The sequence below is a fragment of the Saccopteryx leptura genome, chromosome 13, assembly GCF_036850995.1.
Source record: "Saccopteryx leptura isolate mSacLep1 chromosome 13, mSacLep1_pri_phased_curated, whole genome shotgun sequence".
Lineage (NCBI taxonomy): Eukaryota > Metazoa > Chordata > Mammalia > Chiroptera > Emballonuridae > Saccopteryx > Saccopteryx leptura.
In genome coordinates, this window is record NC_089515.1 from 53,506,801 (window position 1) to 53,533,971 (window position 27,171).

The 27,171-nt window shown below is 57.2% G+C and overlaps 1 protein-coding gene across 3 annotated transcripts in view; it reads right to left on the reverse strand.

Moving 5' to 3' along the window:
* Positions 1-27,171, reverse strand: part of ADAMTS17 (ADAM metallopeptidase with thrombospondin type 1 motif 17) — a 209,465-nt gene that overhangs the window by 97,068 nt on the left and 85,226 nt on the right. For all 3 annotated transcript variants that reach the window (XM_066355082.1, XM_066355081.1, XM_066355080.1), the window contains exons 8-10: positions 22,321-22,426; positions 3,498-3,638; positions 1,569-1,719 (exon numbers count right to left, since the gene is read on the reverse strand). In XM_066355082.1, coding sequence (XP_066211179.1) covers positions 1,569-1,719; positions 3,498-3,638; positions 22,321-22,426 — 398 coding nt within the window. The remainder of the gene's footprint in view (positions 1-1,568; positions 1,720-3,497; positions 3,639-22,320; positions 22,427-27,171) is intronic.

Genomic DNA, 27,171 nt, shown 5'->3' on the forward strand with positions numbered 1-27,171 from the left:
TATTAGTGTGAAGAACAGGAAGGCCAGTGTTGTCCATTCGGAGACACAGAGGGCTCAAGGAGGCCAATCTCTAAGAGGAACATGTCACAAACTCTAATAAATGGAAGTTGCATCAGCTTCTTAGTGCAACAGAGCACAGATGACTAAGACGCAGTTAGAATCCACCCTTACATGTCCTTACGGGATCCCAGGGGTACACGGCCTATTTCTTCTGTTGACTCATCAACTGTGGCTCTGTTGTGTTATTTATTGGTCAATGTGACTGATTATCCATCTGTAATAGCCTTAACGTGACTTTCAGAGGAGAGAACAGCCCATCTGACTCCAGGGCTGGGGCAACTCCAGGGAAAGGGCAGGCAGGAAAGGCCGCCCAGGCTCCTGGTGAGCTATAGGAACAAATGCTCAGCTTCCTGTAATCTACAAAACAAGACGATCTTGGCCGATATAGACGGCATCTGCATTTTGAGCTTCTGTATTTGATGGCTGAGTGGAGTGTTACTTGTCGACCTCTCACTGTCCCCGTCTAACAAGAAAGTGCCAATGCAAACACCAGGCCACCCTTCCTTCTGCGGAAGACAGTGGCTGTCCTTGTGTCCCTCAGGAACGGACATACAGGGCTGGTCTCCAGCCTGCCCCTTTTGGGCTGGGTGACCCTGGCTTGTTCCCTGACTTTTCTTAGCCTCTGCCTGCTCAGCACAGCGTGGTGAGAAAGCGTGAGCTCTGGGGGTGAACGGAGGTCAGTCAAACCCTTGCTCTCCACACTCCTAACCAAGCCACTGCAGATGACCGTGTGACCTTTGTGGCTCACTGTGACCCTCCGCACGCTGGGGACAGCAGTGACCAAGGGGGTGTGTGGTGACGGGTGACTGGGTCCCCACACTTTAGAAGCTCTAGGATCAAAGCTGGGGGCACTGCTCTGTCAGTGATAACATTTTAATGGGGCTTTTAAAGCCCCATTAAAGCAAGTACCATCAAGCAATCGATTTCATATTTGTTACATGCTCTCCACCCGCTCCTCGCCAGCAGTCAGCACCTGTTAGCTCTCCTCCGTGTCTATGGAGGGAGTGCCACCATGTGACGCTACATCACTCCCAAGAAGGATGGGTTAGTTTTCTTTTCCCTCCTGTCCTACAATGTTCATGTTGGCACATCAGGCAACATGAAAAAATAGCAGTATCTTCGGAATTAAAAAAACGAAGCAAAACATTAGGCTATGGTGTGAGTAGGAGTCTGGAACATCATGGTGCCTGCGTGCACAAGTGTGTGTGTGCGTACCACTGTGTGAGCATGTGTGCGTGCACGTGTGCATGTGCAAGTGTGTGGGTGTGTGTAAGGATGTGTATATAAGGGTTTGTGAGTGCGAGTGTATGTGTGTGGCTCTCCACACATGCACCTGTGCAAATGCTCATGATGGTAGACACACATGCATGCCCGTGTGAGCATGTGCACAGACACATGTAAGTGTGTGCACATGTGTGTAGAGTGGGGACACCTGTGTCCTCCAATAGACGCTAGAGGCTCCTGCCTGAGCCCGCCCGTGCCCGGCCCCCCGCCCCAAGGCGGCTTACCTCCATGTTCCTGCAGAAGGTGGCGTTGGTGCCGAACAGGATCTGGCACTGCTCGTTGGCACTGTAGTGCATGCCGGGCAGCTTGTGAGGCGGGCGCACCGCATGCCGGCTCCTGGGGTCCGTGACCAGCAAACAGGTGCTCACCTTCAACCTGAAACAGGCAGAAGGCATTCGGCTAGAGAACGTCCTGCCCAGGTCTCTGTTCTGATCTTGAGCCCCCGAGAAGGAAGCATCCCCAAGCTGTTTACAGGAAGACAACCCAGGCAGCCAGCGCTGAGACGACGCTCTTCTCACTCTGGGCTCTTCTCAAATGGCCGAATCAGGGTGTCCTGACTCCAGGGGCAACAAGCACGCAGCAGCCAGGAAAGGGCCTGGCACTGACCCCCGTGTGGCCCAGGAGTGCTGCCCGGGGGGTCTGGGCACATTCTGGGCTGCAGGTGCTTTGGAAATAGACTCCTCCAAAATTTCCTTAGACTATGGCTTCGAGCAAAAGTTACTAGAATAAAGGAAAGGTATTTTCCTTGTTAGGAGCTAGGGTTGTTTTGCTTTATTTTAAACAAAAACAAAGGGCTTTTTTTCCATCTCCGCTGACTCTCCTGGGAGGGGCAGAGGTCAGGCTGTGGCAACTGACGCCTCCTGTCGTCCCTCAAAGGTGGCCAGGGGCACACGGTGCAAAGGACCTCAGGACTTTCACCCGGAGGGGCTGTTTGGAGACGCTGAGAACATCTCTGAGAAACTGAGCAGGGGCAGTGAGGCTGCAGCTCCATTAGGAGGCTAAGGACTCGAATGCTTTTATTTCTGAATTCCTAAAACAAGGCAGATAGCAGCAGAAACAAAAACCAGCCTCTTGCTAAGCTTCTGGGAGAAGAGAGTTACGTGCATGCAAGTACACATGGGTCTACCTCTCCCAGACTCAGACAGACAGACAGACAGACAGACACACACATACCACTTAAACAAAGGCGGTGGGACCGGCACTGTGCATGTGAACCAGTGACCACACCGTGCCCTGTCCCGTGGACGCTCTGGGTAAAATGCAAGGATGGGAAGACCACGGCAGTTAAGACATCAAGGGCTCAGTGACAACCAGGGTTCAGTAGGGAACAGAGTCTATTAAAACGCATGTGTCCACTTTTAAGCCTTGTGCACCACAGACTGTCCCCATCTATAGGGACCTCCATGAAAGGAGACAGAAGACCCAGGAGAAGGACAGAGCCAGAGGGATGGCTTGCCCCCCCCCCCCCCGAATTCACTGGGTACGTGAATGTGTCACTGGGCCATGAGGCTCCACTGCTGGTGGCCCTTCCACCTCCACGGGGTGACCGATGAACACAACCAGGGGGCAAGACGATAGGGCTCTGCTGTTAACCCTGTGAGTCCAGCCCTGAGGTCCTGTCACTAAGGGACCCATGTACATGGTCACAGACTCTGTCTGACACAGGGCTGAGATCAGAAATCTGACAGTGTGCAGACACCTTCCAGGAAGAGTGTCAGGGAGAGAAATCCATCCTGTCCCCATCGTGAGGGAGGCAAGAGAGGCCTTGTCCCCAGCAAATGCATGTCCCTATCCAAGGGGGGCACATCTGGTCAACAGCAGCCATGGGCACAGCTAAAGTGGTGTCCTGTCCTGTCACAGTCCAAACACCGCGGGAAAAATGAAACAGGGTTCAATCACGGTCACCATGGTATTTCCAGCAACTGATGAGCATGTATGAGTACCAGCTGGGTGCCCACACCAGGACAGATGCACGCGTGGGGGGATGTCTGGTGGACGGGGGGGGACCTGCGCTGACCGCCACGTCAGGCCCACTGAGAATTCCCTAGGATACTTACTCACTTCCCCTTCCCACACTCACCGAGACCCAACCCTCGTGTCTTCTGGCAGTGCCTGCTACCCCATGGAAGGCACAGAGGGACTCACGGACTCACTTGAGGAAATTGTCAAGGTCGTTGCGGCTGCAGGAGGACCAGGAGAGGTCGCTGGGGTTCCGGCCCTTCACCCACTCCCCTGACATGATGTGGGACCGGCCGGCACAGGACGAGTGGTCGTCGTCATGGTTCATCCCCAAGCTGCCCGAGGGAAGGAGAAGGAGAGAGGGGTCTCAACTTACGTCTTAAACACAAAAGGTGACATGGGTGACACCTGGTCCTCTGCGGCTCTCACTGTGCCAACCAACAGTCACGAGCTCGCAGAGGGAGACGGAGGGGTAGGATTCGCTTCCTTATAACCAATGAAGATAGGTCCAAAAGGCGCTACGAGCACCAAGGTGGGATCCGCGGGTCTCTGCAGCTTGTTGCTAAGACAGGTCACGCTTCATCTGGTTTAGAATGTTCACGTGCTAACTAAGTACCTCATAAATGTACCGTCTGATGAGCCAGCATCGGGCTGGAAGCCTTTATAACTGATGTCCCCCTTTATAACAACTGTTTAGGCTGCTTAGTTTAAGGACAGAAAACGTCACATGATGGTAGGATTGGGTCCTGGGGCATCCATCACTTCTAGCAACATCACATTGAACAAAAGCAATGAGCGTTAAGCACACGCAGGAGTTTTAACTGTAAGTGATAGTGGAATTGAGGACTCAGATGGGCCTCGTGTCACACAGATTCATCGGATGCAGTAACAACTTAAGGGCCTGAGTTGATTCTTCTCTCCAAAGAACACGCTGCCTCTCTATCTGCTTCGGGATAATCTGAAACACCCCGTGCGGGGAGTTCTGAGCGAGTTCCCACAAGGCTCCCGCCCCTCCTAGCTCCCCCCCCCAATCCTGAAAGCCCAGAGAGACAGCGAACGTGTTTGGGGCTCGGTGCGCCTGACGTGGTGGGAGCTCCAGTCCCACCAGGCCCTCAGCCAGCGGGCCGTTTCCCGGAAGCGCTGGGGTTCGGACCAGGTCCCCCTTCTCCTCAAAGACGTCTGGGCTGAACTTCTGGGTGACAATGCCACACCAGAGGGAAGGCGGGCTCAGGGTGGAGCGAACCGTTCCTACAACACTCCACTGCCTTCAGATTCCCTGCGTTCACCCACCACAGGCTCTCCGTGAGCAGACCTCGCTTATGCTGGCAAGTGAGGCCCCGGGGCCGCATGTGTGAGACCCCCAGAGAGAGGCTTCACGGGAGCCTCAGAGCCAGCTGCTCTTGCCAGACGGTCGCCTCTCCAGGACTGCATACACCTTCGGGATGCCCGTCCGAGAAGGCGCAGATGACCACCGGTCTACGCCACGCGCTGCCCTTCACGGGAAGAGAAGAAAGGACGCTGGCCCGTGGCACAGCCTCCTGTTTCTCCTGATCTCCCGGCAGCCCGGGGTTGGTGCGGGCTTGAGGGACACAGCCGCCCAGGGCTGAGGCTCCCTGGCCCTTCCTCCCACTGTCTCATGAGCACGAGTGACTCCACGGTGGCCGGGTCCCCTGCCCCACGTAAACACACGGACAAGCCAGTGCGGCTGCCTGGGAGGCTCCAGACCTGGAGTCAAACGGTATAAAAATATTAACCCTCCCCCCCCTGCCCCCCGCCAATATCCACAAAGCTGTGCTGACGTCTGACCCAGGAAAGCGTTCCTCAGAGGGGGCGGGGCACCTGAAGCCCATTTCCGACGGAAGTCCCAAAGACACTCAGAATGACGGTCACGCCAACGGAGACAGGACGCAGCCTCCCGAGGCGAGCGGCTATCTACCTTGGAGGGGACAGTACTGACCCGGGTGGGAAGGAAAAATACCCTGCCCTGGACAGACGGACAGAGTTCGTGGGAGGCGTGGGCCTCCCCTCCGCTCCTTACCTTTGTTGTGGTGGTGGTGGTGGTGGGAGGGGGGGTTGTTCCCAAGGTATCTCAGGTGTGCTGAGAATGTGACCCTTCCACAGGATGCTGGTTTGTCAAACTCCACAGAAAAAAGTCCCTTTAGTTTGGGATTGCACTAAGCGAATGGGTAATGCAGGGAGAAGAACACGGGGTGGTTTCCAGCTTCCGAAGCCTTGGCACCCCCACCCTCGGGGGCTATTTCTGCCCCCAGTTCATCCGGGCACTGTTTCTTTTCTTTTTTTTTTTTTTCTTTTTTCTGAAGCTGGAAACAGGGAGAGACAGTCAGACAGACTCCCGCATGCGCCCGACCGGGATCCACCCGGCACGCCTACCAGGGGCGACGCTCTGCCCACCAGGGGGCGATGCCCTGCCCATCCTGGGCGTCGCCATGTTGAGACCAGAGCCACTCTAGCGCTTGGGGCAGAGGCCAAGGAGCCATCCCCAGCGCCCGGGCCATCTTTGCTCCAATGGAGCCTTGGCTGCGGGAGGGGAAGAGAGAGACAGAGAGGAAAGCGCGGCGGAGGGGTGGAGAAGCAAATGGGCGCTTCTCCTGTGTGCCCTGGCCGGGAATCGAACCCGGGTCCTCCGCACGCTAGGCCGACGCTCTACCGCTGAGCCAACCAGCCAGGGCCCGGGCACTGTTTCAATGGGCTTTGGGGAGCAGCCCAGCGCCTCCCACCGCCCTCAAAGACCTGCCGAGGGGCATGAGCTGACCCGCAGCCTGAGCTTGTGCTGACGGGGAGCCTGCTGCTCCCCCAGTTCACAGACCTACCCAGGGACATCAAAGGGCACAGGAGCTCCAGGCAGCAGAAACCTTCCAGACAGGCACTTCTGGCTCCTAACGACCAGCCCCTCCCTCCTTCCCTTAGAAACCACACAGCAGGAGCGCTTTACGACCACATTATTTAGGCTCCGTCTCCTCCCCCTTTACCCACGGGGCTGTGGGTAGGTGGGCAATGGATGCTGGGGTAGGCATTTGTACGCCACACTACCTCCTAGTGCTATGAATGGCATGCCCCTGGCCAGGCCCAAGTGGGGTGCTGCCCCAGGTGATGCCAACGCCTGCCCCTGGCAGGTTCCTGCAGGACAATTCCTACAAGACGTCACTGCCCCAGTGCCTTTGCTCATGCCCTCCACCAGCCCCCATCTGGACACCCCCTTTGCACTGTCCCCACGCCCTGAAACCCTCCCCTTCCAGAAGGCCCAGTGGCTGGTCATGTCCCCCCTTGCAGCAGCCTTGCCGCTCTCTGCCCGAGACGGATCCCTCCTGTCGGACCTCCCAAGTGCCAGGGTCCTCCTCTGGTGGCCCCCCTGAGGGCGGGACTTGTCACTCTTCACATCCCCACAGCCTGAGCCAGCGCTAGCCACGGGGAAGGTGCTGATAAATGTTCACACACTGGGACAGGCTGAGCCATATCACACCAGTTTGTATCTAAGAATTCGTCCGACAGGACCCCCCCCTCCGCCCACTCCCCAGTGGATCTGTGGTCTCTGCAGATTACTGAGGTGGCAGAGTGGGGGTGGTGGAGGCTGAGAGCATCCTGGGAGCCCCTTCCGCCTGAGTACACAGTAAATCAGAAAGAAGCGAGCAGCCACACCCTCCCCCAGGAACAACGGGGACTCTGTCACCCCTTCCCCAGCTCTGAGGCAGGTTACATCCTGCCTAGTGTAACTCAACACCAGGGAGATGGGACGGAACTACAGAGGCAGATCCTACAATCTTAAGTCCAAAAGGGACACAGTTCAACTTCTGTAAAGCACTGGTTCTCAAACATGGCCACATAGCCACCCACTGGAATGGCCGAGAGTTCTAGAAAACTTTGATGCCTGGCTCTGGCCATCAGAGACATTTCACTGGTGTGAGGTGTGGCCAGAGCACCTGGGCCTTCTTCTTCTTCTTCTTTAATGACAAATAAGGTCTCACATTATCCTAATTCCCTTTTCAAGAATTCTCAGGGCAATGCTAAAATGATCAAGTCATGAGAAAACTCATCAAACCCGACACTCTTCCTGCGGCAAAAGCAACGCAACAGAAAAGCATGATGCAAGACACAAACTGAACTGCGTACAAGGACATCCCCTCCACCCCCTTCCTGTGGGCTTCTAAAAAGTTCAGACTGCGGCGACCCATCCCAGCATTTCTGATTCAGAGGGTCTGAGGATTGGGTGGGGGGGGGGGTGCTGGGGGAGGGATGGAACTTGGCATTTCTATCGTGTTCCCAAGGGAACACTGCAGCTCCTGGTCCAGGCAGCACAGCTGAGAGGCCTGCTAGTGGTTTGACTCAAGCCGGGCGGGGGAAAAATCCTGAGACATCCCACATTGAGGGCAGAAGGGAAAAGGAGGAAAGGGAGGTCCTAGGTTAACAGCTACAAGTAGAAACCCACGGAAGACCTCCATTCCCGAATGGATGTCGGAACTCTGAATGAGACTGCCAGGGGCCGTTTCCACGGTTATGTACGGAGAACTGCCTACTACCAGGCCCCACCGCCTCCTGCTCACGCGGGAACTTTCCGGCCCACAGCCCATAACCAACAGTCCAGAAGGAGCACCCTTCTCCCCGACGGACTGTGACACAGCTCAAGGATGTGACACGGTTCTCTCTCTTGTCCCCCTTCCTTCTCTCCTCTAACTCACAAATGTCAAGAAGTCCGAGTTGGTGACAAATGAACAGTTCTCGCCAAGTTTTGTAGCCAAGCAACAAAAATTCAGGACAATCACTTCTTGGGCAAAGTCAAAGTCAAAGGTCTGATTGATTGTTCTTTGTTCCGAACCAGCTTCCCAATTTTGGGGGGAAGAGTCCAGGGAGGGCACTACTGCCGGTTGATTCTGGACACACCCGAAGTTCAAGGCCCATATAATTTATCTACAAATTCTACCCTGCTGGTGAAATATTCTAAGGCACAAATTTCAGAAATGGCAGCTACCCAACTGCTAAATCATTAAAGGCTAGTTGGTGTGACTTTCCACCAAGCAGTGTATAGATTTTCCTATACCCAGGACTAGTTTTTGAAATGTGTACATAATTGTAACATTGGTGTCTTTGTTACTTTTTTTTCTTTAATTTTTTTTTTGAGGCTTCTCTTAAGTAAGACTTTTTTTTAATCTTTAAAAGAAATCTTCACTTCCCCTAGTATAAAATTATAGGCTTCTCACAGTAATCACTACTGCTTAACTGGCATTAAAATCTACAGGATAAAAATATGTTCCTCTGGCCACCTAACGACTGTGTACACAACTTGTCCTCAGACCGTCTCTGGGTCCTGGCTCGCCAGCAACTGTCGTGTTCAGAGGGTGGAATGTGGGTTTCCAGCCAGGCCAGCAGTATTGCCTAAGCGATAATTGATATTTTGACTAGCGGCGACTTTGTAGTTGATCATAGGTTATCCAAACAGGAAAAGAGGACCTCCCCATGGAACCTCATCTGAGATGCAAAAAAAAAAAAAAAAGGTATTGCAGACAGAAAGCCTACACAGCATCAGTAAAACAGATATGGGTTCTAGCTGGTCCCGCATCTTACAGTGGGGAAGACAAATCCTCCGTTTCTCGTCGCCAAAGCCAGAGCCAGGGCAGCAGCTGTCCGACTGCCCCCCGCCCCAGCCCCGGGTGACCCAACTTGGTGCGGCTCCCGCACTTTAGGGGAAGAGAAACTGGAAATAACAACAGTACCAAGTGCCTGGCTCTCCCGGTCTCTTTCAAAATAAATAAATAATTTTGATAGATACTGGCTTTTTGTTTGTTTGTTTGTTTTGTTTTTGTATTTTTCTGAAGCTAGAAACGGGGAAAGACAGTCAGACAGACTCCCGCATGCGCCCGACTGGGATCCACCCGGCATGCCCACCAGGGGAGCAACGCTCTGCCCACCAGGGGGTGATGCTCTGCCCATCTGGGGCATTGCTCTGCCACAATCAGAGCCACTCTAGCGCCTGGGGCAGAGGCCACGTAGTCATCCTCAGTGCCTGGGCCATCTTTTGCTCCAATGGAGCCTCGGCTGCAGGAGGGGAAGAGAGAGACAGAGAGGAAGGAGAGGGGGAGGGGTGGAGAAGCAGATGGGCGCTTCTCCTGTGTGCCCTGGCCGGGAATCGAACCCGGGACTTGCGCACGCCAGGCCGACGCTCTACCACTGAGCCAACCAGCCAGGGCCGTGGCTTTTATTTCAATGTCTGCTCGCAGCTGGTGTTTGCCAGAGAGATCAGTGTCCCATCTGGCAACCCTGATGGAACGGGGACTAACTGTTCTGAGCTATGAGCTGTTGAAGGCACAGCAGGCTGTCCTCCTATTCAGTGACCACCCCACCCACCCCCACCCCTGGAAAAAAGGCTGTTCCTCCAGGTAGGACGTCTGGGCGATTTCACTGAACAGAAGGCAGCAGAGGGCTCATGCGTTTACAAACACCACCGTAGTTTTGTTTTCTCTCCCCAAACTCACATGGAGGTCTTCAGGAGGACCCTCACCCTTTAGGGAAGAAAGTCTGCCCTCTGGCCCTTGTGCCTGAAAGGAAACTGAGGCACAGCGGGGCGGCTGACCTGCAGGGGGTCGGGGGGAAGTGTGTGCAGGGCAGGGCAGGGTGAAAACCCTAGACCTCAGGCAGTCACCCCCACACTCTGGTCACTTTCATCACTTGGTCCTCAGCCTTCCTCGTGTCCTGGCCGCACTGATTCTAGCTCGGGCAGCTGGGCGGGAGGTGGGGGGCGACACCACTGTCTGTATGAATTGTGCCTCCTGGCCTGCTGCTTTGCTACACTTCATACCATTTCTTTCCCCTTTCTCACCCCCAGCCTCAAGGTCACAGGCGTAAGAGTGTTTTCCACGACCCAGGCTTTCCTCTCTTAGAGCGCGAGGAGGCAGACGTCCGCGAGCACACGGGGGGTGGGGAGCGCATCACGGGGGTAGGGACAGCAAGAGGCTGACCTGCTGTCATTAGTGCCCCCGGTGCAGCGCCCAGGAGCGCATCCCGGGGGTAGGGACAGTGAGAGGCTGACCTGCTGTCGTTAGTGCCCCCAGTGCAGCGCCCAGGAGTACATCCCGGGGGTAGGGACAGTGAGAGGCTGACCTGCTGCCGTTAGTGCTCCCAGTGCAGCGCCCAGGAGCACATCACGGGGGTAGGGACAGTGAGAGGCTGACCTGCTGTCGTTAGTGCCCCCAGTGCAGCGCCCAGGAGTGCATCCCGGGGGTAGGGACAGTGAGAGGCTGACCTGCTGCCGTTAGTGCTCCCAGTGCAGCGCCCAGGAGCACATCACGGGGGTAGGGACAGCGAGAGGCTGACCTGCTGTCCTTAGTGCCCCCAGTGCAGCGCCCACTGTCCTCCCAACAAGACCACGGGACTGACCCCCAGCCAGCGGCCCGCACTGATCAGCCTTCCACGCCCTGCTGCCCGGGCCACAAGGCCAAAGTCAGACTGGCCCGCAGACACGGGGACTTCCTCTGCTTCCGCGCGGCCACTTCAGGGTCCCCCTAAGCGTCCAGCAGGAGAACTCCGGCCGCACTAGAACCCCCTGTGAACTGCACGGAGGGCTCGGTCAAGCGCCGGGGCCCACAGTCCACGTCCTCGTCCTCGTTCCGTTTGCCCTGGTTCCACACGGCACCGTGAGCTATCAGCACAGACACGTGTCTGAAACACAACGGGCCATAACCAGGCGGGAGGGAGAGGGATGCGAAGCTTCAACGACAATGCGCGGAGATTTCCAAACACAACCCATCAGCCCCCAGCCCCCGTGAGAAAGCAGAGTTCTTCAGAAGCACCTGACGCACCAACAGCCACGTCCTCCCCTCCCCTCTGATCCCGAGCCTTTCCCCTTCGTTACAGGGGCGTTCATCGAGGGGACGGCCCCAGACCGGGACTCGGGACAATTAGGCTCCTTTCCAAAGGCGTGAGAGGTGCGCCTCTGTTTCCAGAGTCACCAGACAGGGACCGTGCACAAGGGGAGGGAGACCAGACAGAAACCGTGCACAAGGGGAGGGAGACCAGACAGGCACCGTGCACAAGGGGAGGGAGACCAGACAGGGACCGTGCACAAGGGGAGGGAGACCAGACAGGGACCGTGCACAAGGGGAGGGAGACCAGACAGGCACCGTGCACAAGGGGAGGGAGACCAGACAGGGACCGTGCACAAGGAGAGAGAGACCAGACAGGGACCGTGCACAAGGGGAGGGAGACCAGACAGGCACCGTGCACAAGGGGAGGGAGACCAGACAGGGACCGTGCACAAGGGGAGGGAGGCCAGACAGGGACCGTGCACAAGGGGAGGGAGACCAGACAGGGACCGTGCACAAGGGGAGGGAGGCCAGACACTGACCGTGCACAAGGGGAGGGAGACCAGACAGGCACCGTGCACAAGGGGAGGGAGACCAGACACTGACCGTGCACAAGGGGAGGGAGACCAGACACTGACCGTGCACAAGGATGCACAAGAGGAGGGAGGCCTCAGACGGCAGTGAGCGGAGAGCAGCGGTCATCACGGACAGCGGAGACGACACGATGGACGTCGGGGCTCCACACGGGGCACGGGGCAGAGGAAGCGCTTTCCGGTGGCAGCAGGGATGATGCCGACCGCGGAGATGGCCGTGATGACAGCTGCTCACACCCGAGTCCAGGCCCTCACACGCAGCTGTGTGCGGGAATCCTCCCCCCACAGGTTACAAAGATACGGCTGCCTGCGTTCCACCTGGAGCTGTCCTGACCAAACCGGGATGCAGCATTTAAAAAAAAATACCTTCAAGGTATTCTCTCTCTCTTTTAAAATTAATTTGAAAGCTGCCCGACCTGTGGTGGCGCAGTGGATAAAGCGTCAACCTGGAACGCTGAGGTCGCCAGTTCAAAACCCTGAGCTTGCCTGGTCAAGGCACATATGGGAGTTGATGCTTCCTGCTCCTCCCGCCTTCTCTCTCTCTCCCCTCTCTATAATGAATAAATAAAATCTTTTAAAAAAATTTAAAAAAAAAGTTTAAAAAAAATAATTAAAATTAACTTGAAAGTAATTATCAATGTACAGACAGTGAGAAAGGGAAAAGACAGGGAGGTCCTGGGCTCCCTCACCCAGCCTCCGCCTACAGCGACCTCCCCCGTTATAACTCCAGTCCGATAACCAAACCAGGAAAATCCGGCACAGTCCCTAGAGCATCCTCTGTGCGCAGTCTCCGTAGTTACGCTACTTCACGGGTGTTATACTATATAAACGGAGTCATGCTGCCCGCGTCCTTCCAGGTCTGTCTGTCCGAACCCACAACCGGTTCCCTCTCCCCTGCTGAGTAGTACTCCAAGCTTCATGTTTCACCTGTGAAGACCACCACTGTTCCTCTGTCCTCTCCTCCTCCACGCAAGATGGTATCTTTGTGACGCTTCCAGGTACGTGCTAAGAAAATTATAACCTCCCCTGTTGTCAATCCATCTGTTATTTACCCCTCCCCCAAGTGCCAGATCCTCACGTGGGTCCTTAGCAACCATGGCTCTCTGTTCTGACGTCAGGAACCATGTGCCCAATTTCACGCCGCCTCCACCAGACCCCTCGAGCCCCTCTGCGGGTCCTGTCTGCCACTGCCATCTGGCAAAACCACCACCTTCATGCAATGTGGGAGCATGCTCCCTGTGCCCAAGAACGGACAGGGAGGAGGGGGCTCTTCCTTGCGATGTCCCATTGTCCGGGCTGGTGGCAAACTTCCCAGGGTCTCAGAGAATGTGCAGCCGTCAGGTGTTGGGTTTGGGATTTTCCGTCAGCAGTGGGCAGTAGATGAGCAAGGATTTCAGATATGGAACCACATCCTAGCTAGCTCGGGCTGCTAGACGACACCTCCGCCAACTGGGCTGGCTCATCAAGAATGGAAACTTACTTCTCCCAGTTCTGGAAACCAGAAGTCCAAGGTCAGGTGCCAGCATGATCACGTCCTGGTGAGGGCCCTTCCCTGGGTCGCAGACGTCGTATCCTCACACAGGAGAGACAGCCAGCTCACTGGCCTCTTAAGGGCACTAATCCTATTCGTGGGGGCCCCATCCTCATCCATGAATCACCTCCCTATGACCCCCACCTTCAAATACTATCACAAATAGAGGTTAGATTTCCACATATGAATTTTGAGGGGACATCCAAGTTCAATCCATGACAGAGCACTTTGACCACAAAGAGATTTTCTAACTCGGAAAAGCCAGCAGTGTAAACAGAAGGAAGGGTCTTTCCGGGCAAAGGGAAGGTCACCCAGGTACCGGGAGAGCCACACAGGGAGGGCTTGGCCTTGGTGGACGTTCGTTTCCCATGGGTAAAGGACCCCGTGCCACGGCCTGCGGCTCTGCTGTGAGTCTCCGCTTGGCCACTGAGAGCCACAGGCAGTGAGGAGGACTCGCCGTCTGCAAAAGGAGGCTAAGATAACTTTGGACATCCCCTTCAGTGCAGAGACGCACAAAAACGGCCCCTTGGGAGAAGTCTCTAGAAACTCCAGCAAGTTGACAAGAAGAAAACTGGCTCTTGGCCGATTCCTGGAAAAGTCTGCTACGTAAGGAGGTTCTAAGGGGATTTCAGAACAGGGCGCATCCGTCAAACTCAACTGTCATCCGTCCCTTCCAACGCCTTGGCCGACGTCACGTCGGGTCAGTCAATCCACCTGATAATTCAGCACAAATAATTCCTGGGGTCGACTCCGCCGTTGGAACCTTTGCTGTCACAGTAACAGTAAGGGAGGCAGCAGATGTCCCTGGCGCCAGCTTCATTTCCTGTCACGGAGATCATGTCCAGCTGCTAGACACTCGGCGCAGAACGCCGGTGGGACCCCATCGGCCTGCTCGCTGAAGAGCTCCTCACGGACTTCCCTCTGTTCGTGCTCCCCTGGCCTGAGCAGACCTGAGGAGGCTGTGGTCAAGGTCATCTTAAGGACAGCAGCCCACAGCTTGCCAGGAGACTAGAAATGTTCCCCGCCTCACAGCTGACTCCGCTGGCCAGCCGGGGTAAGACGCCAAAGGAAGTGGAGGTAATTTCCCTGCAATTCCTGTTCATTCTGGGCAGTGAGAAATTCCTGCCTCAGGCAGGCGGAAAGGCCATTGAAACGGCCACTAGTGACAGACGGGGTTCCTACTGCTCCGGACCTCCCATTCAAAACCAGCCGGTCTGGAAGGGGCAAGAGGAAGTCATGCTTTTGTTAGTGTGGAAGGGGGCTGCGGAGGGGAGGGGAGGGCGGGGGAGGGGAGTGAAGGGGCTGAGGGCTCTGCTGGGTGCAGGCTGGCCCTCACATGCCCAGGGGCGCCTCCTGGGAAGCCACCTCGCTGCAGCTCAGAGCACATAGCGGCAGGTGGCGGGGCGGGGGATGGGGAGTGTGTGTGTGTGTGGGGGGGTGCAGACAGGACCAGGCTTGTAAACTGACATGCGAGACCCTGCAATTTCCAGCAGCCGACTTTGAGACAACAATAACAGCAGGAAATGAGGCCCGACTATGTTGTGTGGTTCCGGAACATGGATAAGAGAGCCGTGCTCGGGGGACGCGCACACACAGACTGTGAGAGCCGGAGGGGAGGGAGGGGGGGGCAGCCCCAATGCCGTGGAGAATATGGTACCTGGGAACTGCTCCAAGCACCTTGGCGTGAAACCTGAGCCCCCCGGAGATGACTAGCGACCCCAACTGCCCGGGAGGGCGACACCCAGAGAGCCAGGGAGGGGACCTGCCTGAGAATCCCGTGTGGGGCTTGCCAGCTCTAGCACCGGACTGTCTAGAACCAGACGTGAGGCCCCCGGGCCTGCCCGCAGACCTCCTGGGGGTAGGTGCCTCCTCCTTCTGCTCTGCAAGGAAGATGGGCCGTCTGTGACACAACTGCCCTCATTCCAACCAGAATGCACCCTCCCTCCCAGAATCTCTCAACAGTTACGACTTTGCCATTTCTGCTGTGAGTTCTTGATAAAGCCGGCCCTACGGTCGGATGTCCACGCTGTGCCCACCGGGCTGAGCACCAGGCAAAGGGACTGGGCAGGCACGGCGGCGAGTCAACTGCTCCCATCGGGCCCGTGTTCACACTGCACCTCCCCCGGCCGCGCCCAGCATGACTGCAGACCAGCACTCCACTCTCCCCCGTCTGGATAACAGCTACCCTTATGTCCTGTGCTGGGACAGAGACAACCCCCCGCCCCGCCGTTCGAAGGGTGCTGACTCGTTATGAGAATGTTTCCCCCGACCAGCTCCCACCCCCCTCTCCCTGGACCATTGCCCACCTTCTGCCCGTCCGCCACGATCCAGTCCCTGTCCTGTCCTGTGCCGTACATCGGGCACGCATGTCCCCAGGCACACATCAGCTGGACTGCCTTCCTGTGTCCTCTGCCCTGACCTCCTATTCACAGTGTCACATTCCAGGGGGAGGCAGCCAGGGTGCTGGGAGCTAGCTTTCGATGGTGTCACTGAACCTCCTGTGTGACATTCCTGGGGCTGTGGCTCCCACTTGCGACTTCAGGGCAGGCGGTGGCATCTCCCGTGTCCTCTGTCCTCGCAGGAGTGAGTGAGGGAATCACGTCCCTGCTCTGCTCCTGCTCCCGCCTTCCCCCAGGGGACGCCAGCCAGGACAGAGCTTCCACACCGGGGGCCCCGGGGCTGGGAACGCCGGCAAAGGTCTGAGAGCCCAGCCCTGTGCTACACTCTGTGGCCAGAGTTGCCCTGATAACCGTCTGCGCATCTGCAGCCACACGAGGCTGCCGGGCCACCAGACACAGCTCCCTGAGGCCACAGGCACATCCGAAGCTCAGCTCCGCACGGCCCTCCCGTCCTGGGCGCTTGTGTATGCAATTCCTGAGCCCTTTGTGAGCAGCGAGATTCCGTGGGCGCCGCCTGTTTCTCTACCTCTGCTCCTGCCCTGCCACCTGCCACGGTCATCCTGTCACGGGTCACTCCACGCTCTGTTCTGTGCCCTCACTGAGGTCCCCCAGGGAGACGCCAGATGAGAGGAGACAGGACAAAGCTTGCCTCAGGTGGCAGCTGCCGGGACGGCTGAGCTGCCCATCCCGGCCTCGCCAGTGGGGACTGTGACTAGTGCTGCAGCTTCAAGGCGGCGTCAGGGGGCTGGAATGCGGGGCGAGCAGAGCCGGGGAGCGGAACCCACCCAGCACCTCTGTGGCTCAACCCTGAGGGTGGCCCAGAACCACGGGAAGAGGGGCAAGAAGTGGAGGCCAGAGGGCAGATGAGGCCAGAAACCAACAAGGAGGCCCCCTGAGACATCACAAGTCAGTGGGCCCCCACCTGGCAGCCGCTGGACCCCTCCCCGAGAGCCTTCCGAAGCTCTGCACCCACTGGACATCCGGTCTGATGGACGGAGGGCGAGGCGTAGCCCAGGGGCACTTCTCAGTGCCACAGGTGCCCTCTCGTACTGCACTTCCCACTGTGACCCGACATCAACTTCCTAAGCGTCCCCGCCGAGAGCCCACCATCTGAGACAGCGGACTGGAGGGGACGTAAATTCCAGCACGGAAAGACCCAAGCGAGGGCACAGAGAAGTCAGGAAAACACCCCAGGAAGGGCCGGTGGGGGAGACACACGCGGAGGACAGGCAGCGAGAGCTCGGCTACGGGCGCGGCTTCCGGGACCTTCCGGACTTCCTGGGGTCAGGGAGGTCGCGCGGTTTGGACTGACTCTCACGGCAAGCGCAGATCTGGCTTAGGGTTGTCTAACCGAACCTCCCTATTCCAACACAAACCAAGATCCACTTCCTGCCAGGGCAAGCTCCTTGTTTGTACTCAGAAAGATACACCCTTCTTTGTTCCATGTGGGTGGCCCAGTGATCACTACACAGGTTCATCGTCCCACCTAGAAAACCCCGAGTTTCAACGCTTCCCGGGAGCTCCCGGAGTTACCCGACTAGACGCATGCCCTGGGCGGTCTGGGTGTCCCAGGGCCCCCAACGTCTGGTTGAGAGTTTTGTTCCCTCCTGGCCTCCAACTGCCCCAGCAGGGCTCTTGCCAATCAAGTGACTTCTTGAGCCTTAATCATGCTTCACTTGACCTACTCCCCCCGCCCTCCATCCCCACCCCCATCCCCGCGGAAAAAAAGGCATCGACGGAATCACTCACTTCCTCTTTTACATGAAAACTTCCAAATCACAGCAGACAACACATCCCAACACTCCAACATGTGTATTACACTCAGTCGCCACCAACCCACATCCCTGATGGGTGAGGATGTCGCTTGATTTGGTTTTGCCTGTTTTCAGGGGCCGTCGGTATGGACCGGAACTTGCTGCCTCCTCAGGGGACAGTCCTTCTAGAACACGACTGACCAGTTGAACCTCAAAAGCATGAGGGCCACCAATCTCCTCATGCCCGAGAGCGAGCACTTTCTCGAGGTCACCGAGGATGAAGAAAAATACAACAGGGCGCAGGCTGCAACACCCTTCTTTTTTTTGGGGGGGGGGCCCTCACATGACCTGACAGGGAGGCAGCTGCCTTCCCAAACTCACACTCCACCACCATTCTCGCCACTCAGAAGACAAGCAGTTTGCCTGCCAGGCTGTCTTCACGGGCGAGGAGGCAGCCAAGGACGTGGAAACCTCAGAGCCATCGGCGGGCTGGCTGCGGCTTGGACCCAACTCCTCCCTCCGCCTCCGCGCAGCCACACAGAGCTGCCTCCTTCCCAGGTGCCCACCCCCAACCCCCAACATCCGTCTGTTCCTGTATGCGCCCTGACCAGTGGGTGAGCCCCTGGGGACTTTGTTAAGAGTACACATAGACAGATACTCTCATTTTCTGTAACTCGCACCAAGGAGTTTTCTTGGTGAGCATGAACTCGTGAGTGGCTCGGGTCCACTGAGAATCCCAGCTCATCCTGTCTTAGCTCACAGGTACTCAGAGCACGTGGAGTTGAGCTGTTCCACGCCATTCCAGAGGAGAGAACAGCTTCTGAGATTCACGTCTGTGACGTAGCCTGGTCGGTGTCTTCCCCAAGAGTAAAGGTTGGCCGAGACCTTTTCAAGTCTCCATACAACCCTGCTGGGCAATCTGAGCCCCCTGGACCAGAGAGACCCGGGGATGGAGGGAACAGAACCTCATCCCTGGGAGACTGCCTTCCCAGTGCTTCCTTGGGATTAATCTGAGACAACGGGCTTCCTTGGGAAAATCTTAATCATCCCCCCCCACACGGGATGGGGCCTATGGCCCGAGCAGGATTTATTGGCTCTGATGAACAATAAGATGTTTGTGGTGGTGTTTTGGGTTTTTTTGTAGGTAATTAGAGTTCAATAGCAAGCTATAAAAGAGTCCTCAAGCCTGACCTGTGGTGACGCAGTGGATAAAGCGTCGACCTGGAAATGCTGAGGTCCCCGGTTCGAAACCCTAGGCTTGCCTGGTCAAGGCACATATGGGAGTTGATGCTTCCAGCTCCTCCCCCTTCTCTCTCTCTCTCTGTCTCTCCCTCTCCTCTCTAAAATGAAAAAAAAAAAAAGAGTCCTCCAAGAAATTCTTACACAGACTCACAGCTGAAGGCCACGCCAGTCGGGGCTGAATCTGACCTTCACCGTCACAGACCTCCTGCGCGGAGACGCCAGCCTTTGATCCTGCACAAAGGCCCAGGCCCCCTCTGTTCTTCTCGTCCCCCGGAGAAGAAAAGGGCTCTGTGCAGCACACACACAGGTGCACATGGCACTCACAGAGCTCACGCAGGCAGTCACGGAGCTCACGCGCAGGTGCGCCCGGCACTCACAGAGCTCACGCAGGCGCGCGCGGCAGTCACGGAGCTCACGCGCAGGTGCGCCCGGCACTCACAGAGCTCACGCGCAGGTGCGCCCGGCACTCACAGAGCTCACGCAGGCGCGCGGCACTCACAGAGCTCACGCGCAGGTGCGCCCGGCACTCACAGAGCTCACGCAGGCGCGCGCGGCACTCACAGAGCTCACGCAGGCGCGCCCGGCACTCACAGAGCTCACGCAGGCACGCGCGGCACTCACAGAGCTCACGCAGGCGCGCCCGGCACTCACAGAGCTCACGCAGGCGCGCCCGGCACTCACAGAGCTCACGCAGGCGCGCCCGGCACTCACAGAGCTCACGCGCAGGTGCGCCCGGCACTCACACAGCTCACGAAGGCGCGCCCGGCACTCACAGAGCTCACGCAGGCGCGCACGGCAGTCACACAGCTCACGCAGGCGCGCGCGGCAGTCACAGAGCTCACGCGCAGGTGCGCCCGGCACTCACAGAGCTCACGCAGGCGCGCCCGGCACTCACAGAGCTCACGCAGGCGCGCCCGGCACTCACAGAGCTCACGCAGGCGCGCCCGGCACTCACAGAGCTCACACGCAGGCGCGCACGGCAGTCACAGAGCTCACGCGCAGGTGCGCCCGGCACTCACACAGCTCACGAAGGCGCGCCCGGCACTCACAGAGCTCACGCAGGCGCGCACGGCAGTCACACAGCTCACGCAGGCGCGCGCGGCAGTCACAGAGCTCACGCGCAGGTGCGCCCGGCACTCACAGAGCTCACGCAGGCGCGCGCGGCAGTCACAGAGCTCACGCAGGCGCGCGCGGCAGTCACAGAGCTCACGCGCAGGCGCGCGCGGCAGTCACAGAGCTCACACGCAGGTGCGCCCGGCACTCACAGAGCTCACGCAGGCGCGCGCGGCAGTCACAGAGCTCACGCGCAGGTGCGCCCGGCACTCACACAGCTCACGCAGGCGCGCGCGGCAGTCACAGAGCTCACACGCAGGTGCGCCCGGCACTCACAGAGCTCACGCAGGTGCGCGCGGCAGTCACAGAGCTCACGCGCAGGTGCGCCCGGCACTCACACAGCTCACGCAGGCGCGCGCGGCAGTCACAGAGCTCACGCGCAGGTGCGCCCGGCACTCACACAGCTCACGCAGGCGCGCGCGGCACTCACAGAGCTCACGCGCAGGTGCGCCCGGCACTCACAGAGCTCACGCAGGCGCGCGCGGCAGTCACAGAGCTCACACGCAGGTGCGCACGGCACTCCTGCCCGGCCGGTGCGCATACTGCCATGAGGTCACGAGATGCACGCATCTCCTCAAAGGTCCAGCACAGGCGGGATGCTGACACACGTTCTGACAGCTCGGCCTCCTCCCAGCCGTCATGCGGTAGATTCTGCGGACCTGGGATGCGTGCTCGCTCCGTGGGTCATGTGATAGTGAGAAGAGGTTGGCCAGAGCCATGCTGAGGTGTGCCTTCCCTGCCAGCAACTCTTGGGTACAGGGTTCTTTTTAACACATCAGAGATGGGAAGACAAATCTGATTTAAAAAGTCACTTTCTGGGAGTATGGACAAGAGAAACTGGGCAAACGGCTCTTGCCAATTAAAAAAAAAATGCCGTCAAGATGAACTACCAGTGGAGCGACAACGGCTCACCTTCCTCCTCTTGGATGATGACCCGTGTTCCCTCCTTAATCCCAGGACGTGCTGCGTTAGATTATGTCACCCGCTGTACCCACGTCATGGTAACCGATGGGCACGGAGAAACAACTACCAAACTGCCCCCGGGAGTGAAAAGGAAAAATTAAAACGGGACCAGACAACCAAAGCAAGGCAAAGAAACAAAGAAATGAAACCATAGCTGCTACTCGCACAGGAAGGAAACTTTATTTCCCTTATATATCAGTGTTACTTTTATAGAAGCTTGAGTCTCCATTTTGGGTCCCAAACACCTTACTGTGTAGGTTGTTAGAAAACCTCTACCGTCCATCTATCTATCTACATATCTATCTATCTGTCTATCTATCTATCTATGTATCTGTCTATCTATGTATCTATCTATCTACATTATCTATCTGTCTACCTATCTATCTATCCATCTAGATACTGATATTCCTTCTCCCCTGCCCCCCAAGAACTACATTTACATTTAATTTTGCTCTATTCAAGCCAAAATAAAATTTCCCAGTGTTTTGCACGCTCTGGTCTCCTCATTCTATTATTTTTTAAATTCTTAGGCAGCCGTATCACAGTTTTTCCTTTGGGGAAACATAAACCAGATGCCTACTCCAGGAAAAAGCCCCGACCCTCTGGCTGCGGTTTCTGAGTTGGCTGGCTTTCTGCGCCCCCACTCCCCTCCCCTGAGACTTCCTGCGGGTGACCTTACCCCGGGGGCTCAACCCCTCTGACCCTGTTTCCTCATCCAAAAAGCCAGGCGGCCACCTCCGAGGCCCGCACCTTGGGGCTCCAGGGTCCTGCGGTGCTTTCCTCCCTCCTAGAGGGAAGGACGGCCGCGAGCGCAGAGGCCGTGGTGTCACTCTATAACCAAGACCCTGACATTCCACCTGCGGGGATCTGCACTTGGGAAGTGGCGGCAAAGAAATAGGAAGTCAACAGGATGAGAGGTCAATAAATCCCATCATTTGACTAATAAACACTTAGAGAGAATCCAAGATCCTGCTGCGGAAGGGGAGGGGAGGGAGGGGAGGGGAGGGGAGGGGAGGGGAGGGGAGGGGAGGGGAGGGGAGGGGAGGGGAGGGGAGGGGAGGGAAAGGGGAGGGGAGGGAAAGGGGAGGGGAGGGGAGGGGAGGGGAGGGGAGGGGAGGGGAAGGAGAGGGAATCCAAGATCCTGCTGTGGAAGGGGAGGGGAGGGGAGGGGTGGGAAAGGGGAGGGGAGGGGAGGGGAGGGAGGGGAGGGGTGGGAAAGGGGAGGGGAGGGGAGGGGTGGGAAAGGGGAGGGGAGGGGAGGGAAGGGAGGGGTGGGAAAGGGGAGGGGAGGGGAAGGGGAGGGAGGGGTGGGAAAGGGGAGGGGAGGGGTGGGAAAGGGAAGGGAAGGAGAGGGAAGAAAAGGATCTAGAAGACTGAATAAGGCCACTTCCCCTTCGGAACGGACCTGTGTGCCAGATGGACGGTGCCCCTCTTGGAGCCTGGCTGCTCAGCCACCTCCCAGGTCTCCTGCAGGCCGAGACCCCGGCCCCCGCTGTGGAAGCAGCAGAGACCCAGAGCAGCGCCACTGCCGGACTGAAGCAGGGAAGGCGAGGTGAGGACACGTGTTCGGAAAGGCGGTCGGCAGCCGGATGGCGCGGAGCTGGCACTTACTTGTGGCCCAGCTCGTGGGCGATGGTGAAGGCCAGATTGAGACCATTGTCCTCGGCGAGCACACACTTCCTCTTCGCACTGCACACGCCTCCTAAGTAAGCAATCCCTGCAGCGGAGACACAAGACAGATCCGCTTCAGGACACGGGAGGCCCGGACCTCACTGGCAGGCGTGCACGGGGACGCATCACGCCCAGTCAGGGGAGAGGCGGATGGGGGTAACGCTGGGCACGGGGTCGGACCTGTCATTTCAGAGCTAACAGAGGGGTCCGCTGGTGCATGATGCTTTTTCATTAGCCTAACAATGATGATGACAATGACGACGGACACAACCAATGTCAACTGGGCCTTTAATACACATCAGGTAGTAAGCTGAGCAGCTTACAAATATTATCTGATTTAGTCCTCACTGCCCAGGGTGGTGGTAACAGAGGGAAACTGAGATTCAGGGAGAAAAGGTAAAACTTTTCCGAAGTCACCCGCATTGGCAGCCGGTGCTGGGATGCTGTCTGACTTCAGGTCCCTGACTGGGGCTGGGGCCCAGGAGGTCAGCCAAGCCAGATACCCAGGGTGTCAAATTGAGGGAGCGTCTCTCTCTCTCTCTCTCTCTCTCCCTCCCTCTCTTTCTCTCTCAGGAGCTGACCCTGAGCTTACAAGCCCCCCAGAGGGAGGGTGTGTCTCCTTAAATGTCATGTTCTGGGTCCCTGCCTCTCCTACCCGGTCCTGGCCCAGTTAGGGTCCACGCTCTCGGGGTGTGAGCCTGGATCCAGGCTGGGGCGGACGACGGAGAGCAGGCCAGGGAAGACTGTGTAGAAAGTTCCAAACAAATGCTTCGGGAGACACAGAAACAAAAGCGGGACCCAGAGGAGCGCGAGAGGCTGCTGAGCGAGGGCTTGAAAGTCACCCACGAGGGTGACCCCGCAGCCCAACGCGCCCCCATCTCAGCACACCCGGGCCCGGGCCCGGGGAACCTCCCCAAGGCGAGAAAACTGAACCAGCGCAAGGGAGCAGGAGGGACGCAGACGCAGATGCAGGGGTGGGCGAGCCAGGGCTGAGGACAGCGGCCGGACGCGACCAGCCCCTGGAGGACACGCGGGCGTCTTCCGGGAGAGAAAGGCCCGTCTGGCAGGGGGACGTGTGTCAACAGCACGTCTGAGGGGTGCTGGGCGGTCAGCCGTGCGCCGGCCACATCTCCTCTTGACGCTCCAGGGCTGACACTGCTTGTGGCAGCCCTCCACGCTTCCTCTTCCCTCCTGCAATCTCAGCACCCAGGAAGGGCGTCCGTCAGCACCCAGGCACCCCTGTGGGCCAATCTCCACCAGAGCAGGCGTCCGTGGGCCCCGTCCCTGCCCCAGGGTCCGGAGGACTGGGAGCACCTGCACTCCCGCTCTATAGACAACATGGCCTGTGAGACGAACGGGCCAGTGGTGGCACAGGGGGTCTGGCAGTCTCACACCTGAGGATGCTCGGTGCCCCTCCTGCTGGGGGGTCACGAGGGGTGTGCAGTTGGCAATGGCTCTGCTGCCCCGTGGTGAGCTAGCCGGATGCTGCTGGCCCGGCCCGGCCCTGTTCCCCAGAGGGGCCATGGCCGCCGCTCCAGGAGTGCACGCGGCCCTGGACGGAGGGCCCCTCTCACTAATGTGCACAAGGTGACTTCGGACCTGAAGGTGACCTCGCAGGTACGGGGGAATCTATTAATTAAAATGAACCTGCCTCCCTGCCTCCCAAAGAGCTAAATCAACATCCTCTCAGTTGAAATCAATTTCAAACTGGGGTGGACCTCCGCCACAAGCAAGGCACCCCTTCCTGCCCAGCTCTCAGAGAGGCGCAGACTGAACTCACCCCCCCCACACACACACACACACACCAGCTCTGCCCGGAGACACGACCTGGGGCCCAGCTCGCACGGGGCGTACCCAGCCGGGCACCACACCACGTCTATTTTCACTTAGAAACAAGCGAAACGCTTAGCCAGAGGGTGAAGAACTTTTCTGAAGCAAAGGGGAAAAATAAGTGCTGTCTGGCCTCAGGACGCTATTTTGCACGTGGACATACTAATCCAGCCGTGCGGGCGACTGGAAGGGGAGACAGGACGACCGGAGAGGCTGCGATGGGCCTTTTCGGTGCCTTCAAGGTCATGGTTCTGGTTCTGTTTAAAAAATGCTTTGTGGGTTGCTGCAGCGTCCAACAGCCAGTTGGTGGAATGCTCCCACACAGCCCTGCTGGTATGCGCATGGAGTACGTGCTCTCTCTCTCTCTCTCTCTCTCTCTCTCCCTTAGACACATACCCAGCAGCACCCTCCCAAGCCCAGGCCAGGCCTCCTGGGCCAGTAAATCAACTACAATCTGATGAGCACACTCCAGGGAGAAGTCGTCTGTCTGGTGAAGGGGGTGGAGGGGACATCTAAGGCCAGCTGTGTTGAGCTCGCTGTCCCGAGAGCGTCTGCTGACCCAGCAGACTGGAAATGCCACACAAACACGTCCCCAGCCCCAGCCGCACTCGGCGCCCAGACTAGGCAGTTCCGAGTTTCCACTCTGATTAGTTAACACACAACGCCGGGGAAACGGCGAGGCCGACAGCCTTGCCACGATTGCATTTTAATCTTTCCAAGGCTCCAACGGTTCTCTGAGAGCTAGCACCGAAGGATCAGGTTATTGACAAAAACGTGCTCTCACACCAACGGTGGATGGATTAAGGTCCAGGGCTTTTGAACAATTTGCCCTGATGGTGAACAACCTGGTCATAAAGCCGAGCGAGGGAAAAGGCGTAAAAGAAAAAGAAAAGGGTCCCGGACATGGGCACTCACGTAGCCAAGTGTGTTTCTGAGTGGTGGTGTGGAAACACGCAGGGCAAGCTCCCATAACCAGTCTAAAGAAAGTCCCCGGTTGTTGAAAAAGGCAGAGCTGCAGGGATTAGATAAATGGTCATTAAGCCCTGAGCTTCAGCGGGAAACAAGGGCCACCACTATTCCATGTTTTCTGGAAAGCAAACTGACTGGTGGGGGGGGGGGGCAGGGGAGCTGGAGGTCCCGGGAGACCCCAATCGCTCCGGCTGCAAAGGCACCAACCTGCTAACCACGACACGATCCCCACAGCGGAGCCTGTCAAGAAAAGGGGAGAACCCAGTCTTCTCAACACTAATTTCTTTTCATGAAAACGTGAGGTCTGCAAACTCAAGCTCTCTGAACCTCAGTGCTCAAGCTGCGGAACCGGAGGGCCCTTCCGGATAACCACAGGGACTCCTGACACACGGACAGCAGGGACTCCTGACACACGGACAGCAGGGGCTTCTCAGACCCCAGGGCGGTGCTGGCAAGGGTCTTAGTGTTCCTTGGTTTAAAACTCTCCACGGAAGAAACCATAGTGGAACTCATTGTGGAAATTTTAAAAACGGCAATTCCCGATGCTCTTTGGAAAGGGAAGCAGGAAGGCAAGCAGCCTTTATTAAATAGGGTTCCCATCCACGGCACATGACTGGGCGCCCCCTTACTTGGTGGGTATCCTGGCCCATCCCATTTTACAGACAAGGAAACAAAGGCTTAGGAACCAGGTCCAGACTCGGATATACACGCGGGCATCTCTTTCTCCCAACACTCATGTTCCTCCGGGCAAACCCTGGGCCTCCCTCCCTGAAGTGCCCATAAGCAATGACAGTGAATAATCTTTGAGGATTTAGGAGATCTCTCCAAATCTTAAAGTGTGTTTACACAGAGAGGTGGGTGGGATAGAGGAAAGGTTCCACGTGGTTAAGTCCAAATGTTCTTAATCCTGAAGATAAAGACTCTAGTGTTTAGACAGCAGCAATGTTAGCTGCAGTTGCCTCTAAGCCATGGCGAAGTCATTACAGATTTTTCCAAATTTTCTTCTTTTCTCTCTCTTTTTTTTTTTTTGGCTTAACCCTAATAGAATGACTATGCACTTGCAGTGGAAATTAAAGTTATTGGTTGTTATTTCATTGACCCCAGGAGACATACGGCAGAGGCGGGGGGGGGGGGGGGGGGACACCAACCGCCCCCCTCCCCCAAACCCTTCCGGATTTTGACTCCGAGAGGAAGGAAGTTCACAGTCATCCCATCATGGAGCCCGTGAGTCTACCCTAATTCCATCTCTGTTCACCCTTGGTTCAGACTTGGGAAGTAAAACCCATTTTCAAAAATCTGAAAAGAGTTTTCCTGATGCCTGAAGAAGTCTGTTGGATTCATCCGGAACAGCCGATCACGCCACCAGAGTGGCCACGGGGATACCTGACCGGGCTTCCCAGCCATGTTGACTCAGGCTGGGCATTCTCCCTTCGCCTTCCTCTACTGTTTGGTTTTTTTTTTTTTTTGGTGGAGCACCATTTTGGTGAGAAAATTGGGGAAGGAGGTTTAAGCATTTTTCTTTTCCCGTAGAAAACAGCACTGTGTCAATTTAAGAAATAAACACCATGCACCAGTATAAACTCCGGTTTATCCAGCAAACACTCACACGCGAACAGTTCGCAGCTGGTGGCCCGGCTGCCCCTTCCTCGGACCTTCTCAGGCTCACATTTCACCCACCGGCAGCTGAAGGTGCCAAAGCCATCCTGGTCATCACTGGGACCCCCCCCCCCCCAACGCCAACGCCAATTACAAGAAAAGCCACGTACGTCTGCTCACGGGCAACCACCATGGTTGAGATGAAGTTGCATGTTCAGGCTCATTCACAACTCCTTGTGCCCTGGTGAACGTCCCTACGTGGATGGAGGTGTGATTGACATTTGTGACCCATATTTGACAGCAACTGCCTCAAAGTCTAGGGTGTGGCGGCTGAAGAAAGAGACACAGCCAACTTTCATCGACCGCGGCAGTCAGACCTGAGAAAGTCGCCGGGAC